Consider the following 20,018-nt stretch of genomic DNA (forward strand, 5'->3'; position numbering starts at 1 on the left):
TCTCTCATCATTAACTTTGTATGCTGAAGTCAGCATCACATGGGTTGAAGGGTTAAACCATTCTCTCATCATTAACTTTGTATGCTGAAGTCAGCATCACATGGGTTGAAGGGTTAAACCATTCTCTCATCATTAACTTTGTATGCTGAAGTCAGCATCACATGGGTTGAAGGGTTAAAACAGACTCTCATCATTAACTTTGTATGCTGAAGTCAGCATCACATGGGTTAAAGGGTTAAACCATTCTCTCATCATTAACTTTGTATGCTGAAGTCAGCATCACATGGGTTGAAGGGTTAAAACAGACTCTGGTTCATCAGGGAGTATTGGGTCATCATAATGAAGGCAGAGTATGACTGGTACCAAGTCTATGAATGGTCGTCTGTAATGTTATGGTTGTCTTTATGTCAAAGGGGAAGACTTGTTGCCTTTTATGGCAAGTCTCATAGGGTTGGTGAATACCTAGAGAGTATTGGGTATTGGGTGATCACAATGAAGGCAGAGTATGACTGGTACCCAGTCTATGAATGGGCGTCTGTAATGTCATTGTCTGTATGTCAAAGGGGAAGACTTGTTGCCTTTTATGGCAAGCCTCATAGGGTTGGTGAAGACTTAGGGCGTATTGGCTATTGGGTGATCACAATGAAGGCAGAGTATGACTGGTACCCAGTCTATGAATTGTCGTCTGTGGCTTAGAGTGTCATGGGCTAGTGGGGTAGACCGTTCACTCATCATCCTGAAGAACCTAGGTTTGATTCCCCATATGGGGAATACACAATGTGTTTGAGACCCATTTCTTGTGTTGCCTGCTGTGGTATTGCTGGAATATTGCTAAAATGGCATGAAACAGTACTCACTCACTCATTGACTTGTACGGCCTCACCCCATGGGGATTCAGGTTTAGAAGTGGGCAACCTATGCTTGTCTTAAGAGGTATTTTGTATGAGCAAACCAACCGATACCTTACACCTACCAGCTCAACTAAATCTGAAATTAGTTCTTGTGGCGATATGGCTGATATTTTGCCTCTGTGGTGTACTCGCTCATTCCTGTACTGGCATGGGCTACCATCTTTGTATGGCCCTTTAGATTGTATGTCTGAGATTGTGCTCTGATATTGCTAACTGCACTGGAGAAACCATTCTGTCACTTACTAACATGTTGAATGAAAATATGAGGCTGTATCGATAATGCTTGTTACAAAACCTCCCCTCCCCTCCCCTCCCCTCCCCTCCTGACTTTCCGCTATACTGGCAGTAGTACAGGACTCCTGTCACTCACACTTAAGTCTTGGCATGTGAACAATAGTTGTTTTTCATAATGGCATTGTGTTGAATGATGAATGGCTGCTAAATGTATGTTGCCACTACTTTACTTTCAAATTTGTGTATAAAATTTGTGATTTAGTTATCAGGCAGGTGACCGCCTCCGTGGTCTTGTGGTAGAGTGTCCGCCCAGAGAGCTGAAGGTGCGGGGGGTTGATCCCCGGCCGCATCATACCAAAAGACAGTAAAAGATGGTACTTGTTGTTACCCTGTCTGGCGCTCGGCAAAAAGGGGTTAAAACAAGGACTGGCCGGCACGGAGTCAGTATACTGTGTCTGAGTGGGGTATTCATGTGAAAGTGTGGAATGGTATCTCAGTGAGCTAGCACTATAAATCTAGTCTGGACTAGTACACACACAGACACACACACACACACACAGACACACACACACACACACACACACACACACACACACACACACACACACACTGCTATATAAGTTCAATTATCTTGGATGCAACGTTAAACCCAATTTCACTTCACTTCACTTCACCTCACTTCACCTCACCTATCAGGCAGGTGTTGATTGAAATATACACTATTGTAATGATGCACTTGTATTATTGGTTGATGTCATTCGCTGCAATATGATCACATTTGTCATAAACTAATTGAGTGTGCCTGTTTGGTTACCATAAAGATGTTCAATGGTATCTGAGCGTGCTGCACTGTGGGCCCACATTATCAAAGTTCTGTTGTTTAGCTTTAATAGATCCCTACTTGATGGATCTGTCGAGAAATATGTACAGGTGGCCTATTCACGAAGCCTATTCATTTGCGTAAAGGTGTCATAACAAAAAACATCTTAGCTGAGTCTATTTGCAAAGCTGTCTTAGCACAATTTTTTTAAAGATTTTTCTTAAGAAATACTAAGACAGGGTTTGACCTGTCCTTGGGGCTTACGACAGGTACAATGGCAGCCGAAAGACGGCATGTTGAAGAAACCAATTTGACAGTATAGGTCTACTGTATCTTTTCTGACACAAAATCCATGTGCACTTTCAAACCATGACAACAGATTACAGAAAACACTGCTGAAACCTTGTCTTTACCTGTTGTGACGTATGCCTAACAGTGAGTCCATAGGAGCTTAACAATCAGCATTAAGAGAATTATTTTGGGAAAATTATTTGTTTTAATTTTAGAGGAGAGAAATGTTTTGTGTAATAAAAGATTTCATAGACAGTATGTTAGTCTATGAAACACACATGCATCTGGGATATTTACGAACTTCTATTTTTGATTCTCTCGCGTGAGTTTCAGTTTCCAGGATGAAATAGGCATCCATGATTTTCAACTCGCAAGCTTTTTTTTTTGAGATTTGTTTAAATTTTAGACATGCACAAGTCCCCTTATTCTGTGTTAAATAAAATCAGGATCTATTTCTAAGGCTATCATCCTAGCTTTGTTTACAAATTATTTCAGGCGTATTATTAAGTAAAAAAAAAAGGAGGTTGTAAAATGTTAGACCCGTAAAATGTGAGACAGATTTAAGAATAGCTCTTATGGCAGGCGTAACGTTAGTTGTAAGTCACTGTATTTGTCTTCGGTAAGACAGCTTTGTGAAGAGGCCACCTGGCACTCACAAGTGATTTTGGGAGTTCCGTATCTATATTTGACTGTATTGCGACCACATGTCATTTTTGTAAAAAAAATTATTTCATAATGTATATTTTTTAGGATATTTGAACTTTCAGTTTTTCTTTTACGGTTTGATTTTCAAAACTTTAATGTTTATATTTTCCATCTACTTGTATGTGACAGTTTTAATAATTTTATGTTTGATTTTTCAGTTCGCCGTGTTCCACCTCACTTTTCAATACCTCCCGAAGACATCAAGGTGATGCCAGGGTCAGACGTCAACCTCACCTGTGTCGCTGTGGGCTCACCCATGCCGTTTGTAAAATGGCGGGAAGGGGCACGAGAGCTCACGGATGAAGACGACCTGCCAATCGGTAGGAACATCTTGCAACTGAAGGATGTCCGCAAGTCCAAGAACTACACCTGCATTGCATCATCTGACCTCGGGAACATCGAGGCCATGGCACAAGTGGTTGTGGAAGGTGAGACTGTGTGTTGTCTGTTGTTGAAGCTTCAGCACTTGATAATAATCTGGTGACACTTGTGTAGGCATTGCAGTATATGAAGAAAATATGCAAAGTGCATTACAAATTATTAAGAATGAAAAAATTGTTAAAATCCTTTTTAAATCCTTCTAAAAATCAACTTTTATTTCATTGATTTCAATTGTAATAAAAACAGTGCCATTATTTCACAGTGTTATCCACATATTTACCAAGTGTGTAAACACCCCACTAACTGCATTACCCTCTAATACAGTGTGTCATGGTAGACGACCCTGATGCATGTAAATAGCAGATATATACGTCGGTAAATAGCCTCGCATCAAGCCTGTGCTGACACTCATTAACTTTGATATAGACAAAAGCTAGAATGGAGAATCTTGTGTGATAATGATGCTCAGTGTGTAAATGACTGTTTGATACCATTGTACCTTTATTTGTCACCATTCGGATGCCTATTTCACTGCATGTCAATAAAAAAATATACTTCCTGTTTCCATTTGAAAAATTCCAGACACTTATAGAAAGATTTTTCTTCCTTAAAAGCTGATTGTTTTTTACCGAAAGTGTTTAAATTATTATTATTTTTAGGAAAATTGTCCTAAATTGTTACCGTACTACAGATCTTTCCTGGTCTTATGGTATTATTTCTTCTTTTTGTCGAACATTTTCACCAGAGGTGTCGAGAAAATTTTGCATCATGCAATGAAATTGGACTGTTTGAACTGTGAAATCCGAATGTATTGGAGAGATGTATCTGTTCTGTTTAAATATTTACCACTTATTCCTCATTATTTTCTCTTGGTATGGCTGTGTTGTCATCAGCGCTGCATGATGTGTCATTATAGCAGTGCCCTCACATTCTCGCCATACAAATTATTGATTGACTCAGCCATCGCTTGAACAGATGCATGATCGCAACCCAATTGTTTATAACATATCCATATTTCGTTACCTCCCAGCTCTTTGTTTTGTAAAATGCTGCCCTTATTTTAAATCTGAAGGTCTTTCTGGACCACATATTCCTCAAATACCCACCCAGCTTTTATCATTTTTGTTGGCAATGTGTATATGTTGAGTTGGGCTGGAGCATGTTTCCTTGGTAACAATGTAATGGGGGTGGAGTCAGTCCTTGATAGACAGGCCGCAACACAGTAGTCCATCCAATGGGCTGGCACTATAGAGAACTTGTAGATTCAGTGCTTACTCTGCCTGTGAGTGAAACTCTAGCCTTCTTGAGATCTGCCTATGGTTTGCACAGCTTGGTACCACCACTATACAGAGTCCAAGCAGGATAGTATTCTATAGCACTGTACAGCTAGCCAGCCTAGCTAGCCGTCTCTCACTCTCACTGTAGCAGAGGGACAGTTTGCCCATAAGTTACCTGCCCTATACACTTGTCAGCACCAGACTTCGACTTGGAATGAACTCCTCCATGTGCATGGTTTGGAACACATATTTGAGCCTGTAGGCACGGATTACTCACAGCAAGTCGTTCACTTTGCCATCAACTTTGGATATTTCTCAGTGGTTTACACGGACACTGCCCACGTGACAGCGTGATCTTGTTTACCTGCACTCTGGATTAAGAATTTTGTTTTCAAAACGGGATCATTATACTTTGTTTCTCTTTTTGTGTGCTCTCGTACCAAACCACCGAACGTCACGTTATAGGATTATTCTCATTCACCCTCTCTCACTCAAGCTGTGTTCTTTTGGCTGGTAGTAGCACATGTCATTTTGCAGTGTTCTCAGTTCCAGACTGATGTAGCCAACACACATCAGTACGCCTCTAGTTGTTGTTACATGACTTATTTTTCGCAAGAGTCTCTGATGCTGTGGCATCGTGGCTCATTGTTGTGAACACTGGTGCCCTCTGCCACCACCACCACCACCACCACCACTTCTACACGAGGTTGCATCGTCGTCCGTCCAACTGCACTCTCTGTCTTGGCTATGCTCTAACCACCACAGCTGCAGGTTCTGAGTGGGAGCATGGCGCCCCGAGGTCATTGCCACCACTTATCTAGCTTAAACATTGAATGTGACTTACTAAAGAGGATTTTAGTATGCTGCATTGTGTTCTTCCAACCTTACAAGTCTTCCACCTTTACTACAGCACTACCGAATCCACCAGCAGGTCTAGAGGCGTCCGATGTTACCGCCACATCGCTCAAATTGTCCTGGGATGTTTTTGCCTCGTCTGGTGATTTGTCCTATATCGTGCAGTACAAACCTGTAAACAAACGTGGAGCTGATTATAAGGAGAAAACGGGTATTGTGAATCCTGTGTATACAGTAGGGCATCTTATGGCCTTCACCAGATATGAATTCCGAGTGATCGCTGTGACCAACATAGGTCGTGGCAGTCCTAGCGACACTATCGAAGTGACAACGGGCGAACTAGGTTAGTTTTACCTCCCCATATTGTGTGCTGGCCTCTTTTTATTTGAGATTTTGTATGATTTGGATTCTGTTTAGTTGTCAAATCCACTCTCCTGGCATGACCACTGCACCCTTTGTACTGTTTTAGTTGTCGTTATCCCCCCTGCTTGACCTTCACCTTAACCATGAGATTTTGCTTTGTGTTCGTGATGTTTAAATTTTTCTCGATGATCATGTAATTGTTCGTTATTTACATCACTGTGTGGTTTTATTTGGAATGTATGTTATTAGTTAAATCTAGATACTCACCTTTTATATTTTTTTTCCAAGTTGTATTTTTTCAAATTTCATACAAACGTTTCACAACCTCGATGTAGTGTCACATTTTTAACAAAGATGTGCATATATATATATATATATATATATATATATATATATATATATATATATATATATATATATATATATATATGCTTGCTTTCAGGTACAGAATTATTGCCTAAGATCGTAGACACATTAAATATTTCATAACATAAGGACTGGGAACAATAATATAGCACTCCTCATTAAACAACAGACTATTGTGGTCACTGTTCAATTTTTATTTTCGCACTAATGAAAATATTATTGAACACTGTCATTATTTTTGCATTCATACGATAAAGCTAGCAGTCGACATCAAAGGTAGCTCGTAGCCATTTCCCAGAATCCCTAGTCGTGAAAGTCGTATGCATTGCAATTCAGGCAGGTTAATGGCCACTGGGCATAATGTTGACGAATCTAAATGTCACTAGAATTTTTCTGGGTCCTAATGTCTCGTGTGAAGGTGACCCAAATGAGAGATTGATCTTGTTCACGATATGGCATCAATTCCACCAAATTAGTGGCCAAGGCAAAGCCAGGGAAAATATGGGATTGGAAAACTCGGAACCTGAGGCTTGAAAGGAACTCGAAACACTCCTTACACAATATTTTTGGAAACAGTACCCTTGAGTTTGTTGATTGACAGAAGAAAGAGCCACAGGTTCTGCTTTATTTTGATCCCTTGGTTCTGAAAATTCAATATACCGGTAAATGGAACCACTTTCATATGGGTTTCATATGAAAGGTCTGACTATTTTATTATCTTATGTTGATACAGTGTTAGAAATTGTCAATCATCCTGTAGTCCTGGCCAAACTATCCAATAGTTAAGGTATCATAAGGACTAGTAGAAATTTGCAGTTTTTGAGGGTTTTGCTATATGTTGTCGTTATAAGGACCAGTGGACTAAAAATGATAGTTTCTACGGCTGGTATATCAAACTAATCTATTCTAATTGTACTGTTATCATGGAGTTTAGCTTCACACAGCAAGATACCATTATTTCTGTCTAAGCAACAATTAGCTTCATACTATCGCCATCAATTATGAAAATTAAGCTTAAAAGTCATATTGGTCTGTAAGAGATCAGTATTAATGATTTCTATTGAAGTCATGTCATCCAGCTGAACATGGCATCATTAGCAGGTATGCTGAGTGATTCGGCCATTTTCCAGAGTCACAGGACTGTGACAGATGAAGCTATCCATTAGTTCGAGTTTCGCTTCATTTACCTCTCAGACAAGCACCACCAGACTAATGGAACATGGGAAAAAAAGGAGATTTTATGTTTACATTCCTTTATGATCTGCTTGATAAAGTGTAGCATCCGCCTTCATTTAATCTGACAAAGTGAGGAATTAGGATGGTCTGAGATCAGTGTCCCTGTGGCCTCGTTGTGTCTTGTCTGTTACACTTGGAGTCCATAACGTTTGTTCTGTAGTGAGTTTGAACATACCTGCCAGTACGTGCTCCACTCCCCGTAGGGCCATTATCAACAGTTGGATACCAACATTGCTTGCTTTCGTTTTTAGTTCATGGCCAACAGTTTTCTAGTGTACATTATTTATTTGTCTTTGTTGAAGGGGTGTTTACCTAATGAATTCATTTACATATAGAGAGAGGTAAAGAATGTGTTGTTTATGTAGGTTCAGTTCTGTATGACTGACAGCGTGGCGCCATTATATTCTCGAGAAGAATGTGGCAAAATGGAATGGTCAATGCCATAGAGTATGTGGGAGAAGTAGAGCTGTGCATTGCTAAAGCCTTGATGCTAAAACAATGTATGAAGAATAGATAATGTCATATTGGATATATGTCAGGTATTTTGTTTTTAGATGAGCGATTCATTGTTTGGTGGTCGATAGGAGTAGCCGTTTCAATGGAAAACTTACATGTTTGATGATAATGAAATACATGTGTGTAAAAATGTTTTTTGTTCATGTAGTCTCTAAATGCTTCTGTTCTTTACATATCAACATTTCCAATATTGTACCCCCACCTCCCTCCTCCTCTCCAGGCTGGTGATATCAAAGGATACTGACCAGCCCCACCCCTGCCCCTCCCACCCTCCTGCAGTGCTCGGTGCCTGGTTTCCACAGCTACCCCTGACCTGGGGGATATCAAAGGATGCTGACCAGCAGTATCCCCTCATCACTCACAGGAGTAGGCTCAGCCCATCTTGTTTATCTACACTCTCCAGGGGGGGATATTCTTATTTCATCACACCATTTGGGTTACCCTGACATAAATATTTTTCTAAGGTACCAAAACAGTGAGTTAAAAATCAAAATTATTTCCTTGCCAACATTAATTTTTCAAATTTACTCAAATTCACATGAAGAACAATATGTTATTTTGCCTATTATATTCACCAGTGGTGCCTTATCTTTGACCATGTTCTGTCTGACATGTATCATGTCCCCCCTCCCCCTGTCCCCCCCCAGACCCTCCCCTGCTGCACCATCTCAGGTCTGTTCCAGTTCCCCAGGTGTTCCTGATCAAGTCTTGTACCCCACTGGTTGTAGGGAATCTTGGTAATCTTTGCCCCTCCAACTTGGCCTCCATTCCACATTGTAATCTGTATGGTAAGGTGATGGACTACTGTAACGCCTGTACATGACCACACAACCAGGACCTGCCAACATGGCTTTGTGCACAGGAACCTTTCTCATCTTACCATGCTCTCCCTTACTACATAGTATTATTTAGTCACTATTAATCCTTTTAGGGACAAAAACAGCAGCTTGTCCTGCACTATGACTGGAATTTGTGCATCTGTTTTAACTGCAATTCTCCTACCAGTCTAGATGTTAAAATAGGCATGTCCAGTTAGCTCTATTTTACATAATAACAATGGAATTTATTGTGTATTAAAAGATTTCATGGAGAAATCATGTATTCCCATGTAAAATCATGGGAATCATGAGACTCATGTATTCCATTCAGTCCCATGCTCTTGTCATGTAATCCCATTGACTTGTGGATCTCATGCTTTTCAGTTCACTTCCCATGGTTTTAAAAACAAACTCGGCGTCTTCCCTTTGAACTCCCTAATCAGTGAAGCACTCCTCATGGGGCCATCTTTTCCCAGCCACCGTGATAATCTGACCCAAGTTTATCTGGATGTACTTCCATTGATGTCTTCTATCCTGCCCACCAGTCTGGACTCCACCCTCCCCTGCCTCCATCATGAAAGGATTATTAGCCCTGACCCCCTTGTGTCCCCTCCCCCTCCCCCACTGTTCTGCTTTCTGCCTCTCCCCACCCCAGGGGGTAGACTTTATCACCCTCCCAAGGGATCTTTCATTACAATGCCACATGGCCACTCCATAGATAAACATCATCCTGTTGTCTTGTTTACAATCTTCAAATTTTGCTTGACATTCAGCTGATTCAAATTTTGGATAATGTTTTTACGAGTCTTGGCCAAGTTTCATCTGGTGGTTTATGAACCTAATTTGCCTTCTGACAGTGACAAATGTCTGGCAGGAATAATGTATGAGGGCACTGGGGTCATTAATAATTGGCCAGCAGGTTTTAAACCTTTGCTTCCAGACAGATCCCAAATGTTTCCTTGACATCTGTAAACAAAACATGCAAACTGTATGAAGTTGAATCAGATTGTGGCCATTTTTAAATTGTTCACTTCTAGAAATCTGTTGGCACTGTGATTAGAATTTATGACTCTTTAGGTGGTAAAATCTGAGCCAAGGTTAGTTTTATTTGTTCCAGAGGCGTTTCAGAAGCCCCAACACTCTTAATATTTCACCAAAGTAAAGAATTTGTCGTGTTCCACCCTCATTAAGACTGGTGTGAGGAGACTTGATGATGGCTGTTCTTCGCCCAGGTGCCTAGGTGCATGATCTACAGCTCGGAGGATCTCCGTGTGAATCTATATTGCTGTACTCTCAAGGTTTACTTAACAATAAAGATTCCCCATAAATTGGGTCGTTATAATTGTCACAGGGGATTGGCATTGATTATAGACTGGGATGGCTCGGATGACAGTTCCGTATTACAATTAGCCATTAAGTATATATATCTAACCCTTGTAAACCTTTGGTGCTTGTAATTGTTATCATATGCTCTGGTAACAAGAAAAATGGATGGTTCCGCTACTATACCTAGGTGTGGTAAGGTAGTCTAGTAGTTAATGCATTAGTTAATTAGAACCAAGATTGTGTTCATTTCCCCTTGTGGGTACAACGCAAACCCAGTTTGTGCCAAAAGCTCCTGAGTCTATTAAGCCGAAATTGTCTCTTGGAAATTCTGTCTTTGGACTATTGGCTGAAATCCCAGAGTGCAAACTCCCTTCCTGTGCTTTGATATTGTTGAAATATTGCTAGGACGGGTTACTTACTTACTTACTCACTCATCCATATCTCCTGTTACAAGAAGGAATGTTTTAAAAATATAATTTTGACAAAATGATAGTTAAATGCTCCAGAATGTCAGGATATAACGGTCTTGATCTACCTCTATTTTGTTTTCCATCAAACCAATGCTAATTTTTCTTCCTGATTACACAATTGAATAATTGCCAGATTCATACTGTGTTGTATTAAAGTTATAGACATAAGGAGTTGCCATTGGTTCATTGAGTGGCCATCATGTTTGCCCAAGTATATGCCCCACTGGTTTATATATGTTTTACATCCTAATGACATCGGTGTATCAATAATTATCCCATCATTTAAATGCAGAGGCTTTGGGTAATTCTTGTCTCAATGTTGCTTTAAACTTTCACCACTTACAGTCCTTATACCTTACAGCGAAAGTAAACATGCCACTGAATCGATTATTCGTCCATAAATGAAGGACTGCTTGGGTTACCCAGGCCCAAAGTGTAAAGCATTGATCGCTTAATTCATAACAAGGAGACATAACAGTGTTAGGTGACTTTTAATGGTGTGAGGGTTGATGGTGAGGTAAGAAGGAGGAAATGGATACCTTTGAACTGGCTACTGGAAGCTGGATTCCTTACTGCACAAGCATGTTATTGTAAGATCATGGGAAGCGTTTTCATCAGGAGGAGCCATGTAGATAGATAGCCAGTATATGGTCATAGTATTTCTGATTCAGAATCACATGATTTTTACCTTTATCAAAGATTTGTAATGTTGAAATGATCTTTGGAGCAGTATTTCCATCTTCATTATTATAGAAGCAACCCTTAGCCCTGATTCCGACATGTAATCTTCCTTTGAATTGTTAAGTAACAAAAGCTTTACAATTAAGTATTAATTCCGAGTCAGAAAGAATTAAGGATTGCTATTTGAAAAGTAACTGTGCAGATACTCAAGAACTGATGTACCTTTTAAAGTAAATGCCATTATTCAGCAGGAGATTCATTTGTTGAGCAAACTACTTTCTAGAAGCTCATGTGGGATGGAATAGGGAGGAATTGTGCCTCTTGAAATAATTATCCACAAGGGTTGGGTCAGCTAAAGAATCAGTGATGACCCGGGAATCTTTAACAAGGAGCCACTTCACCGGTGATAAGGCTGAGGTTTTAGTATCATGGTTTGGATACTTGCCGGTGTACTTGCTATCATGTAGGCACCATTGGTCTTGTTTCAGGAGTCTGGGCCTCTCCAAATGTCTAGCAGAAGTTGCTCTTAAATAATTATCTTTGAAGGACTTGGTCACTTTAATATGGTTCAGTGAGGACAGTGCCAGATGTGCCTAATTAAGATATGTTGTAGGTAATTAAGATACAGTCCTGACCATAGATACCTCTAGTACAGGAGAGGCTGATTGTAGTGGTTGTTGCACTCAGTGTTATCATATCGTGGTTGCAGAACTGAGGTAACGTTGGTTTAAGGATGTCTTGATCTGACAGACATAGATAAAATCTGTTGCCACTGTTTAAGGGTCTGTTTGAGTCAAAGAGGAGCTGATGAGTTGTTGAAGACACTCCTAATTAATTCCACCTATTGATAAAAGCATCAGTAGGCATGATCAACCATTGTAATTTGTGTGCTGAATGGGAACAGAGACCACCCAATATGGTTGATGGCTGAACCAGACATTGTGGGATATCCTCTGGGTATCAGAGTTCTTGTTCTACTGTAGGATGGTCAGTCCATAATGGTTTAGACACATGGATAAGAAACATGTGGATATATTCAGTTGTAGGAGAATAAAATTCTGTAGGCTTTTGATGATCCTTCGAGGTGCTGTTCGAGGATGTCTAGCTGAAATCTAAATGATGCACACAAAAAAGCAGCACAAGGATTGCAGATATTTGTTCTTCAAGACAAATTCAAAATGATTTACTGAAATTTATTTCTTAATGAGATAACGTAAATTCTTTTGATGTGATTTTGAAGTGAAAATGCTAAAAAGATAAATTTCATTTAAGAAACCAATCTGTTACAGGAGAACATGCAGCAAGTTGAATATATGTGCATGGTGGCATTGTTTGATTCAAAATGTCAAAGTAGCAGGCAACCGAAATCTATGGTATTGATTAGGACATGATTAGTCTTCCTTCTCAATGTGGTTCTATCCTGGAGGAAATAGCAGACGGCTTCTGTACCTGTGGCAGACGTGAGTAGACGCACATGAACCTATCTGCAGGGTCCTCGTTCCCTGTGATTATCAGCAACATACAGCAGAAGTCAGTTTGTTCTCCGGTGACAGAATGTCAGGTCTGCACACTACACATGCTGAACATACCTTCTTCCTCACAACCGTCAACCTGTTGCTCAAAATAGCAGAAAAAGAAACGGCGGAAAATGAATTTGGGTCTGAGTTATCCCAAACTTGCATCAATTTTGTTTATTCTTCATTCATGAACAATGTACCAGTTACAAGAGGATTCATTCTTGAACATTTGGTCAAACATAACTTATGAGTAGCCATGCAGTAGCATGTGGAAATGCTGACTATGCTAGATTATTTTGAACCCAGCTCACTCACTCACTCTAGTGGGAGGTAAATGTTGGTCGGGTCTTTTAGAAAATAACCAAATTCGTGGTTGGTGGTGCTCGGCATTAAGGGGATGAAACGAGGACTGGTCGGCTTGGGAGTCAGTGTATTGTGTCTGGGTGGGGTAACCTTGTTAAACGGTGGCATGGTATCTCAGTGGGCCAGCACTATTAAACTAGCATCAGTCAGGACTGGTAAGCAGCCACACACACACATGTGCATGCACGTCGCTATATTAGTGCAATAGTCTATAACTCAAGGTTTAACCCCATTTTACCTCATCGCTTTTAAAAAGTTAAGTTAACCTTGTAATAATGTACTATAGGAAGTCTTCAGGTGCAGTTATAGTAAATTCTTTTTGAAACATTTTGGCAGGAAGTCAACCATTTAGGCTGTATATACATCTGTCATTGGCTTCAGAAGCTGTCGGCAGGCGGGATTGTGTTGCAGACATGCAGTTTGACAGCATGGGCTTGGCAAGTTAACAAAGGTCGTTATTATGGCATTATGTTTATGTAGGGACTGAGTTTTGCTCATAGAATCAGGATGGATACAATCTCAAGATGTTTTCAATTACCATGAAGCATTAACTTAGAAGTTAGGTACATTTTGCGAAAATATGAGTGGGTTTCTTGATAGCAAATGAAAGTCATGCTGTTCCCATTTTGTCTTAATATAGAATGAATTATTCCGGTATGTTTTGAGGAATGAACTGTTAATCCGTTATTGGTATTGGATAATGTTTTTTTCTGCTAATTTCGAATAGACTAGTCTCGAAGTGCGAGATTAAACAGCTCCCACTTATTTACAACTAGATACAAAACTATTTAGGAGTGATGTAGTTTTTCAGTTTTTCGTTGATTCCCCTTTCACGGTGCGTTTTTTTTTAAAAGTAGATGGCGGAAGTTACTGATCTATTGCTACATTTGAGAGCAACCTGCCGGAAATGTCTGGCACACTGACAAATGTTAAGCATCTTGTTGAACCCTGTAACACAAAGTTCTATTGCTGCTTATAATTTCATTAGAAAAGGTTTACAAAGCATGGCATAATATGCCAGCACAGGAAGGATCACTTCACAACTGGCTCCATGCAAGTGGTCATACATCTTGTCAACAGGCTTCCAGAACAAGATTCATGCAAAACAGGTAGAGGCTGTCAGGGTTGGCTGCCAAACCACTAATGGAATGCTGTCTGTTTGGCTTGTGTTTATTTTGTCTCCATTGAAGAGGAAAATGAAGAATTGTTATCATGGGTTAGAAGATGGACCGAAAGATCCTTGGATACGTTATACAGGCTCACCACCCACTGTGGAAGAAGATAACATGATGTCTGTGCCAGTGCCAATCTGTTTTAGACAATCACTCCTTGTGTCATTGTCAGTTTCTATCAATCTCGTTTCTAAAGAAAAGTGTTGAAAATAGCAAATGTAGCATTTATGAAAAAGGAAAATTAAGTGTAAGGATATTTTGGGAATATGGAATTGGTGTAGTGTAAGCTTCCAAGTAATCAGGGATGAGAATGGATATTTTTCTTCTCAGCTGAAACTTCTTTTCAATGGAGTGTGATCCATAATTTGGGGGTGTTTATGGACCCCCTGAAGCAATCAGATTTAAACAAATTTTGGGTCACTAAAATTGGTGGAAAATTTGGGTATCTGCAGAAAATTCTCACCCCTGAGTCATGTTGAATCAACTTAAAGCCTAGCAAATGAAAGAAAAGGAATGAATGGTCATCATAGAAATGTTCAGTTTCATAACCAGATGTTAATTATCAGCAAAAAACATTATCCACATAACATGCATAAGATGGTGTCATACCATTTAACCTCCAAAGAACTTCCAAGAAACTTTTTGAAAATGTCTTTGCCATCTAAGAACCTGGACCAAGATTCAATTTGTTGTCAATGAGGCGCGACATAAATCGTGTCTCGTTACAGATAGTGGGACATTGCGTTGTTTTGTGATACAGCATTGCCAGTAGTGACCTGGATGATGTTGTGATAGATACCACAGGAGGAGGTTCTTCAGGTGCGATATGGTGTGAACGTAAGCCTGCTGTCACATGACGTTACTGTGGCTTGATGGGAAGCATGACAGGCCGTCAACTGTTGAAGAGTGATGGTGTGAAAGCGGGGATGCATGTGTGCAGGACTTCTACTCTGTGGGGCCGGCCCTAACCTATCCCTTTCATGTTTGCTTTTTAATGAAGGGACTTAAGTAGAGTTTATTATGCTGTATCCATTGGGTGCACATATGTGTTAAATCAAATGGCAGTGCCCTAAAAGAGCCACTTTGTTCTGATATTCTCCAGTCTCAACTGTAATTCAGAAGTAAATGTATGGTAGGGATCTCTCCATCTCCAGAGGTGGTCAGGTAGCCCAGTGGTTAAAGTGTTAGTTCTTCACGCCAAAAACCTGGGTTCAATTCCCGACATGGGTACAATGGGTACCATTTCTGGTGCCCCCCTCCGTGATATTGCTGGAATATTGCTAAAAGCGGCGTAAACCCAAACTCACTCACCCACTCGCTCTCCATCTCCAGAAATGTTTAATCACAAATGCACTTGACCATCATATTACCAAAATAAGTTAACCCTGATATGTCATTATCAATTAGAGTAAACCAACTTTCCAGAAATTAACCAAATTATCAACATTTCATAATGAGTGCAAGGGCTTTATGTAACCACCGATTTATCTGATCCAGACCCAGTTATTATGGCAGCCATCATGTTGCTAGAATATTAAGGACTGCGGCTTTAAACAACAATTAAGCATGTTCTTTTTCGATCCGTAAATTGTATGGCAACAAGTTCTTCTCAGTGTTCCCCTGAAGCACCTGCAAGATAGGATCAGTTGTTCCCCTGTTAGCAGCCAGATACACAGTTCATTCTGCAGCATCATCCATCACATACTGGCATCAGCTCGGATTTCAACACTTTGTAAAATATGAACCTAAAAACAAAGGAGGAAATGTCAGGACTGCATTTTCAGGAGAGAAAAAGCTGTGATACACCCTCAGCATACCTCGCGGAGAAAACAGCATCAGTGTCTTTGATAACCGAGAAATTGTTTTGGGGGTGTGAATGACAATAGCGCTAATAAGCATGTTTGAAGGTGTACCTAGTAACTTGTGTTCTGTCACACAGAGTACCAGGTCATGGCTTCCAGATGGGTTATGTCACTTCTTGTAAGCCGCTAGGATCAGTGAGAAATTGTATCCGGTGTGACACAGTCACCCTCACACTCAAATTGATGAGCTCAGACTCCCAAGAAATACACTTGCACAAGTCTCTACAGGCATTATCAGTTAATCTAACATTCACAGTTCATTTTTCTTTGAATTTAAAGTAAAGTTTAAAAAAAGTTAAATTTGGATAAAATCAAGAAATTTAATTCCAAATAGAAGACTGACGTCTTTAGGCTAATTACCAAGTTTTAATAACCGTAATGACACAGGTTTTTCCTCCTTCAGTCAAGGGGCTGTGGGGTAGCCTCATGGTTAACGCGTTCACTCCGGGTTCAATTCCCCACATGGTTACTATGTTTGAAGCCCATTTCTGGTGTATTGCTGGAATATTGCTAAGAGTGGCATAAAACCATTCTCACTCACTCCTTCAGACAAGCCTAGGAGCAAGGCTATCCCAGCAATGTCTCCAGTTGTCCCCTGGGTCCTGAATGGTTATATTATATCACTGATATTCGGAAAATAATGTACTTGTACTTCATTGATCGATGAAAGTAAATCACAAGCTCATCAGCAGGTCATTCTTATGAAGGCTTGGGCCTATTTCTGTTTTTGAAGAATCACTTTCAGGGACGGATTTCTTCAATCTGATTTGCTACTTGCAGAAATGGCTATTAAAACTGAAACATGTCCACCTGTCATCTGGATGTTATTACTAATATCGATAACCCTCCAGATGATTGTCAATGACAGAATGCATTTGTTTGGGGGATGTGGGGGTGGGGGGTGGGGGGTGGAACAGTGTTGAATATTTACATTACTCTTTCCAAGACAGTTGAGCCAGAAAAAAATCCACCTTGTTTAATTAGCTGCTAAGGGCGGTAGGAATTGTTGGTGAAAATGATCCTCCAATAAGATATTGTTGAAGCACCAGCAGGAATTGATGGGAAAGGTGTTTGGAGCCTGTAGATGGCTGGAGGAAACTGAACTTCTCTCTAACCCTTGCTAGAATGAACTTCGGTATCTCTTACAGTTGATGATAGACTGATCTGGATAAATATCTCTCTTGTTTTCATGGGCAGGAAAAAAGGCAAGTTTGATTCCTTTGGCATACCGAGCGATAATTACACATGTTGCATGGCCTGATGGGTCTTCATGAATGTTTGAACATGTATATTGTGTGGACAGGTGTGTAATTGGTCTTCAGAGGTGTTTGTGTGTTCTGTTTCTGCCAGTGTTGTCACTTCATCACATGAAGCCAAGGTTTCAACTGAAAACATGAATGAATTGGCAAGTCAGTATAGGCACATATATACCATTCAGACAACAGCAGACATTTTATTGTTTTGTCTGGTTGTTGTTTGTGTCTTAAGGCCATTTTAGCAATTAACATGTATTGAAAACTATTTAACCTAATGCTGAAGGTAAACATGTTAAAATCGGGTTCATATTTATCTTGACCTTCTGATCATAATTAGTAAGTGCATTCAGGGTAGTTGAAACTTGATGCATGAGTCTTAAGTGGTTACAAAATGATTATTTGTTATTGAATATCTACCTTTGTTTGTATTCGAAACAGTGCTGGGCTTTTGGGAAGCAAACTTTTCAAAATAAACAAGTTGGATCTTTATTCTTCCACACTGCTTCATCATTGACGTAAGGCATTCATGAATGTAAAAAAAGCTGAACTCTTATTAACCCCACATGTTTATTCATGAGTGATGAATAATATCAATTACGGTATTGAATAAAGGATATATAAGGTGCCCTAAACTACCAAGAGAAATGTTTTCAGATGACATGTGTGTTGCCATATGTCAGCCAAATTATTTGTTTAACAAGTAATTAATTTATAGTGACCTCACCGCAAGGTTCTTTTCTGTAAGGGTTTCAGATATTGAGATATATTTCAGAATAGTTCAGAATATGAAAATTTAAGGATAGTCAACGTAGATTTCATATATTTCTGTTTGTGGAATGAAATTCATTACTCTGGTGTTTGGTTGGACAGCTGTCTAATTTCGCCATTTTGGCAAGTCTGTTGGCATTTAAAAGCGCAGGCTTTTTACTGAATGTTTTTTATACTAATCTGGAAGGAGAACAGCTCGTTGTTTGTTTTCCCAGTGTATCCATCTTTCCATCTTTAACTGCGACATCTACTGTGTTATTCTGGTTTCCACTTGTGAGTCTTCTCACACAGACCCACCGCAAGATGAGCTAATGGTTTGTTTATGCTGAGATCTAGTTTACCCAACATCTCCTAAAGAATGGATCGTCTGCACCCTGCATTTACTTTCTCAAAATAAATGTCTTGCACTCTGTTTGGAGGCTGCAGATAAGTATGAGCATTTGGTTATTGTCCGCTTCATGCATGAGTTGAACATCTTCCAGAGGAAGGTTGTGAATTGACGTGGTCTTTTAGGATGTTGTAACATTAGAGGGTTGATGCGGGATTGGGGCATTCTAGAAATAAAGTGATGTATGTATGGAATGTGGGCTGCAGTAGGGTTGTGCCCCCCCCCCCTTCGACCAACTTGACCCTTGTCATTCTCACATTTGGTGGGGGGCGGATAGCCTAGTGGTTAAAGCGTTCACTCGTCACGCCAAAGACCCGGGTTCAAATCCCCGACATGTGTACAATGTGTGAAACCCATTTCTGTTGTCTCCCGCTGGGATATTGCTGGAATATTGCTAAAAGCAGCGTAAAACCAAACTCACTCACTCACTCACATTTTGTGCCCTCAGTAGGTGCAATATTAGTAAAACCAGCCATTTAAACCTACATACAACACACACTTTAATGGTTGTGAATATCCTATTAGGCTGGCTTCATCTATGTATAAATCTAGCTCACAAACCCCAAACAGCACTATTGTTTCCAGGACCACATAATTACATTTGTAAGACTTAATAAGGTCTAAATTAGCATAAACCAAACCACATTAATAAAAATAAATTTGGAAATTGCTCGCATCTGGTGCCATACCTCCCTGACAATGATATAACGAAGAAGCGTCTACCAGATGTTGCATCTTAGAGAAGCAGCCGATTTCCCACTGAGATTTTAATGAACATAGTTCCAGTTTACAAGATGTCCTCTTCGTACCTCATTAGTATGCCACTTATAGCTGTTTCCAGTTTAAAGATGCTCTTATATCCAATTAGCTTGATAAAAGGACCAAGTTGCTTTGAATAATCTGCATTTTGGTGTAAATTTTGGTGACATGGACAGGAGTCTTTGAAAAAGGGAGATCATTTTCAAAGGTGGTGTCGCGTTACATGCGTTTACATTAAATTGTCGCTTGAGTCAGCGTCAATTATGATCAAACATGTGATAAAGCTGAAACTGTTGCCTTCTTGTAAAACTGTAGAGCTTTGAAACCTCAAAGAAACTCTCTTTTCAAACCTACAAAAAATAAGGCCTCGTTCCCGTTAAGATTGATCATATAATTGTGTGAGAAAATTATGTTAAACTCAAGATAAATGTATTAGCCTAACTACAAATAGTTTTGTACCAGAACCATTAACCATCATTGACAAATTATTTCATGACCAGCTGGAGAGTGCTCCTTTACTTATATCATTTTCACAATAAGCTAATTGATCCCAAAAGCTTTCGCCATTTTTTATTGTCCTACCATTATAATGGGCAGCTGTTGAGTTTTTGTCAAAGACAATGCAATCAGGGAACGTCATAAATAAAGTGTTTTCATCCTTGTCAGTCAAGTGGAACATTATG

At 39.8% G+C, this 20,018-nt stretch overlaps 1 protein-coding gene across 13 annotated transcripts in view; it reads left to right on the top strand.

Annotated features, from left to right (window-relative positions):
• LOC139480537 (receptor-type tyrosine-protein phosphatase delta-like) overlaps window positions 1-20,018 on the top strand; it is a 396,576-nt gene that overhangs the window by 311,361 nt on the left and 65,197 nt on the right. For 12 of the 13 annotated variants that reach the window (XM_071263629.1, XM_071263627.1, XM_071263626.1 and 9 more), the window contains 2 exons: window positions 3,120-3,389; window positions 5,530-5,817. In XM_071263629.1, the coding sequence (XP_071119730.1) occupies window positions 3,120-3,389; window positions 5,530-5,817 (558 nt within the window). The remainder of the gene's footprint in view (window positions 1-3,119; window positions 3,390-5,529; window positions 5,818-20,018) is intronic. The other variant, XM_071263637.1, reaches the window with a different exon arrangement.

This window comes from Haliotis cracherodii, unplaced genomic scaffold, assembly GCF_022045235.1.
Source record: "Haliotis cracherodii isolate W230 unplaced genomic scaffold, xgHalCrac1.p SCAF_4, whole genome shotgun sequence".
Classification (NCBI taxonomy): domain Eukaryota; kingdom Metazoa; phylum Mollusca; class Gastropoda; order Lepetellida; family Haliotidae; genus Haliotis; species Haliotis cracherodii.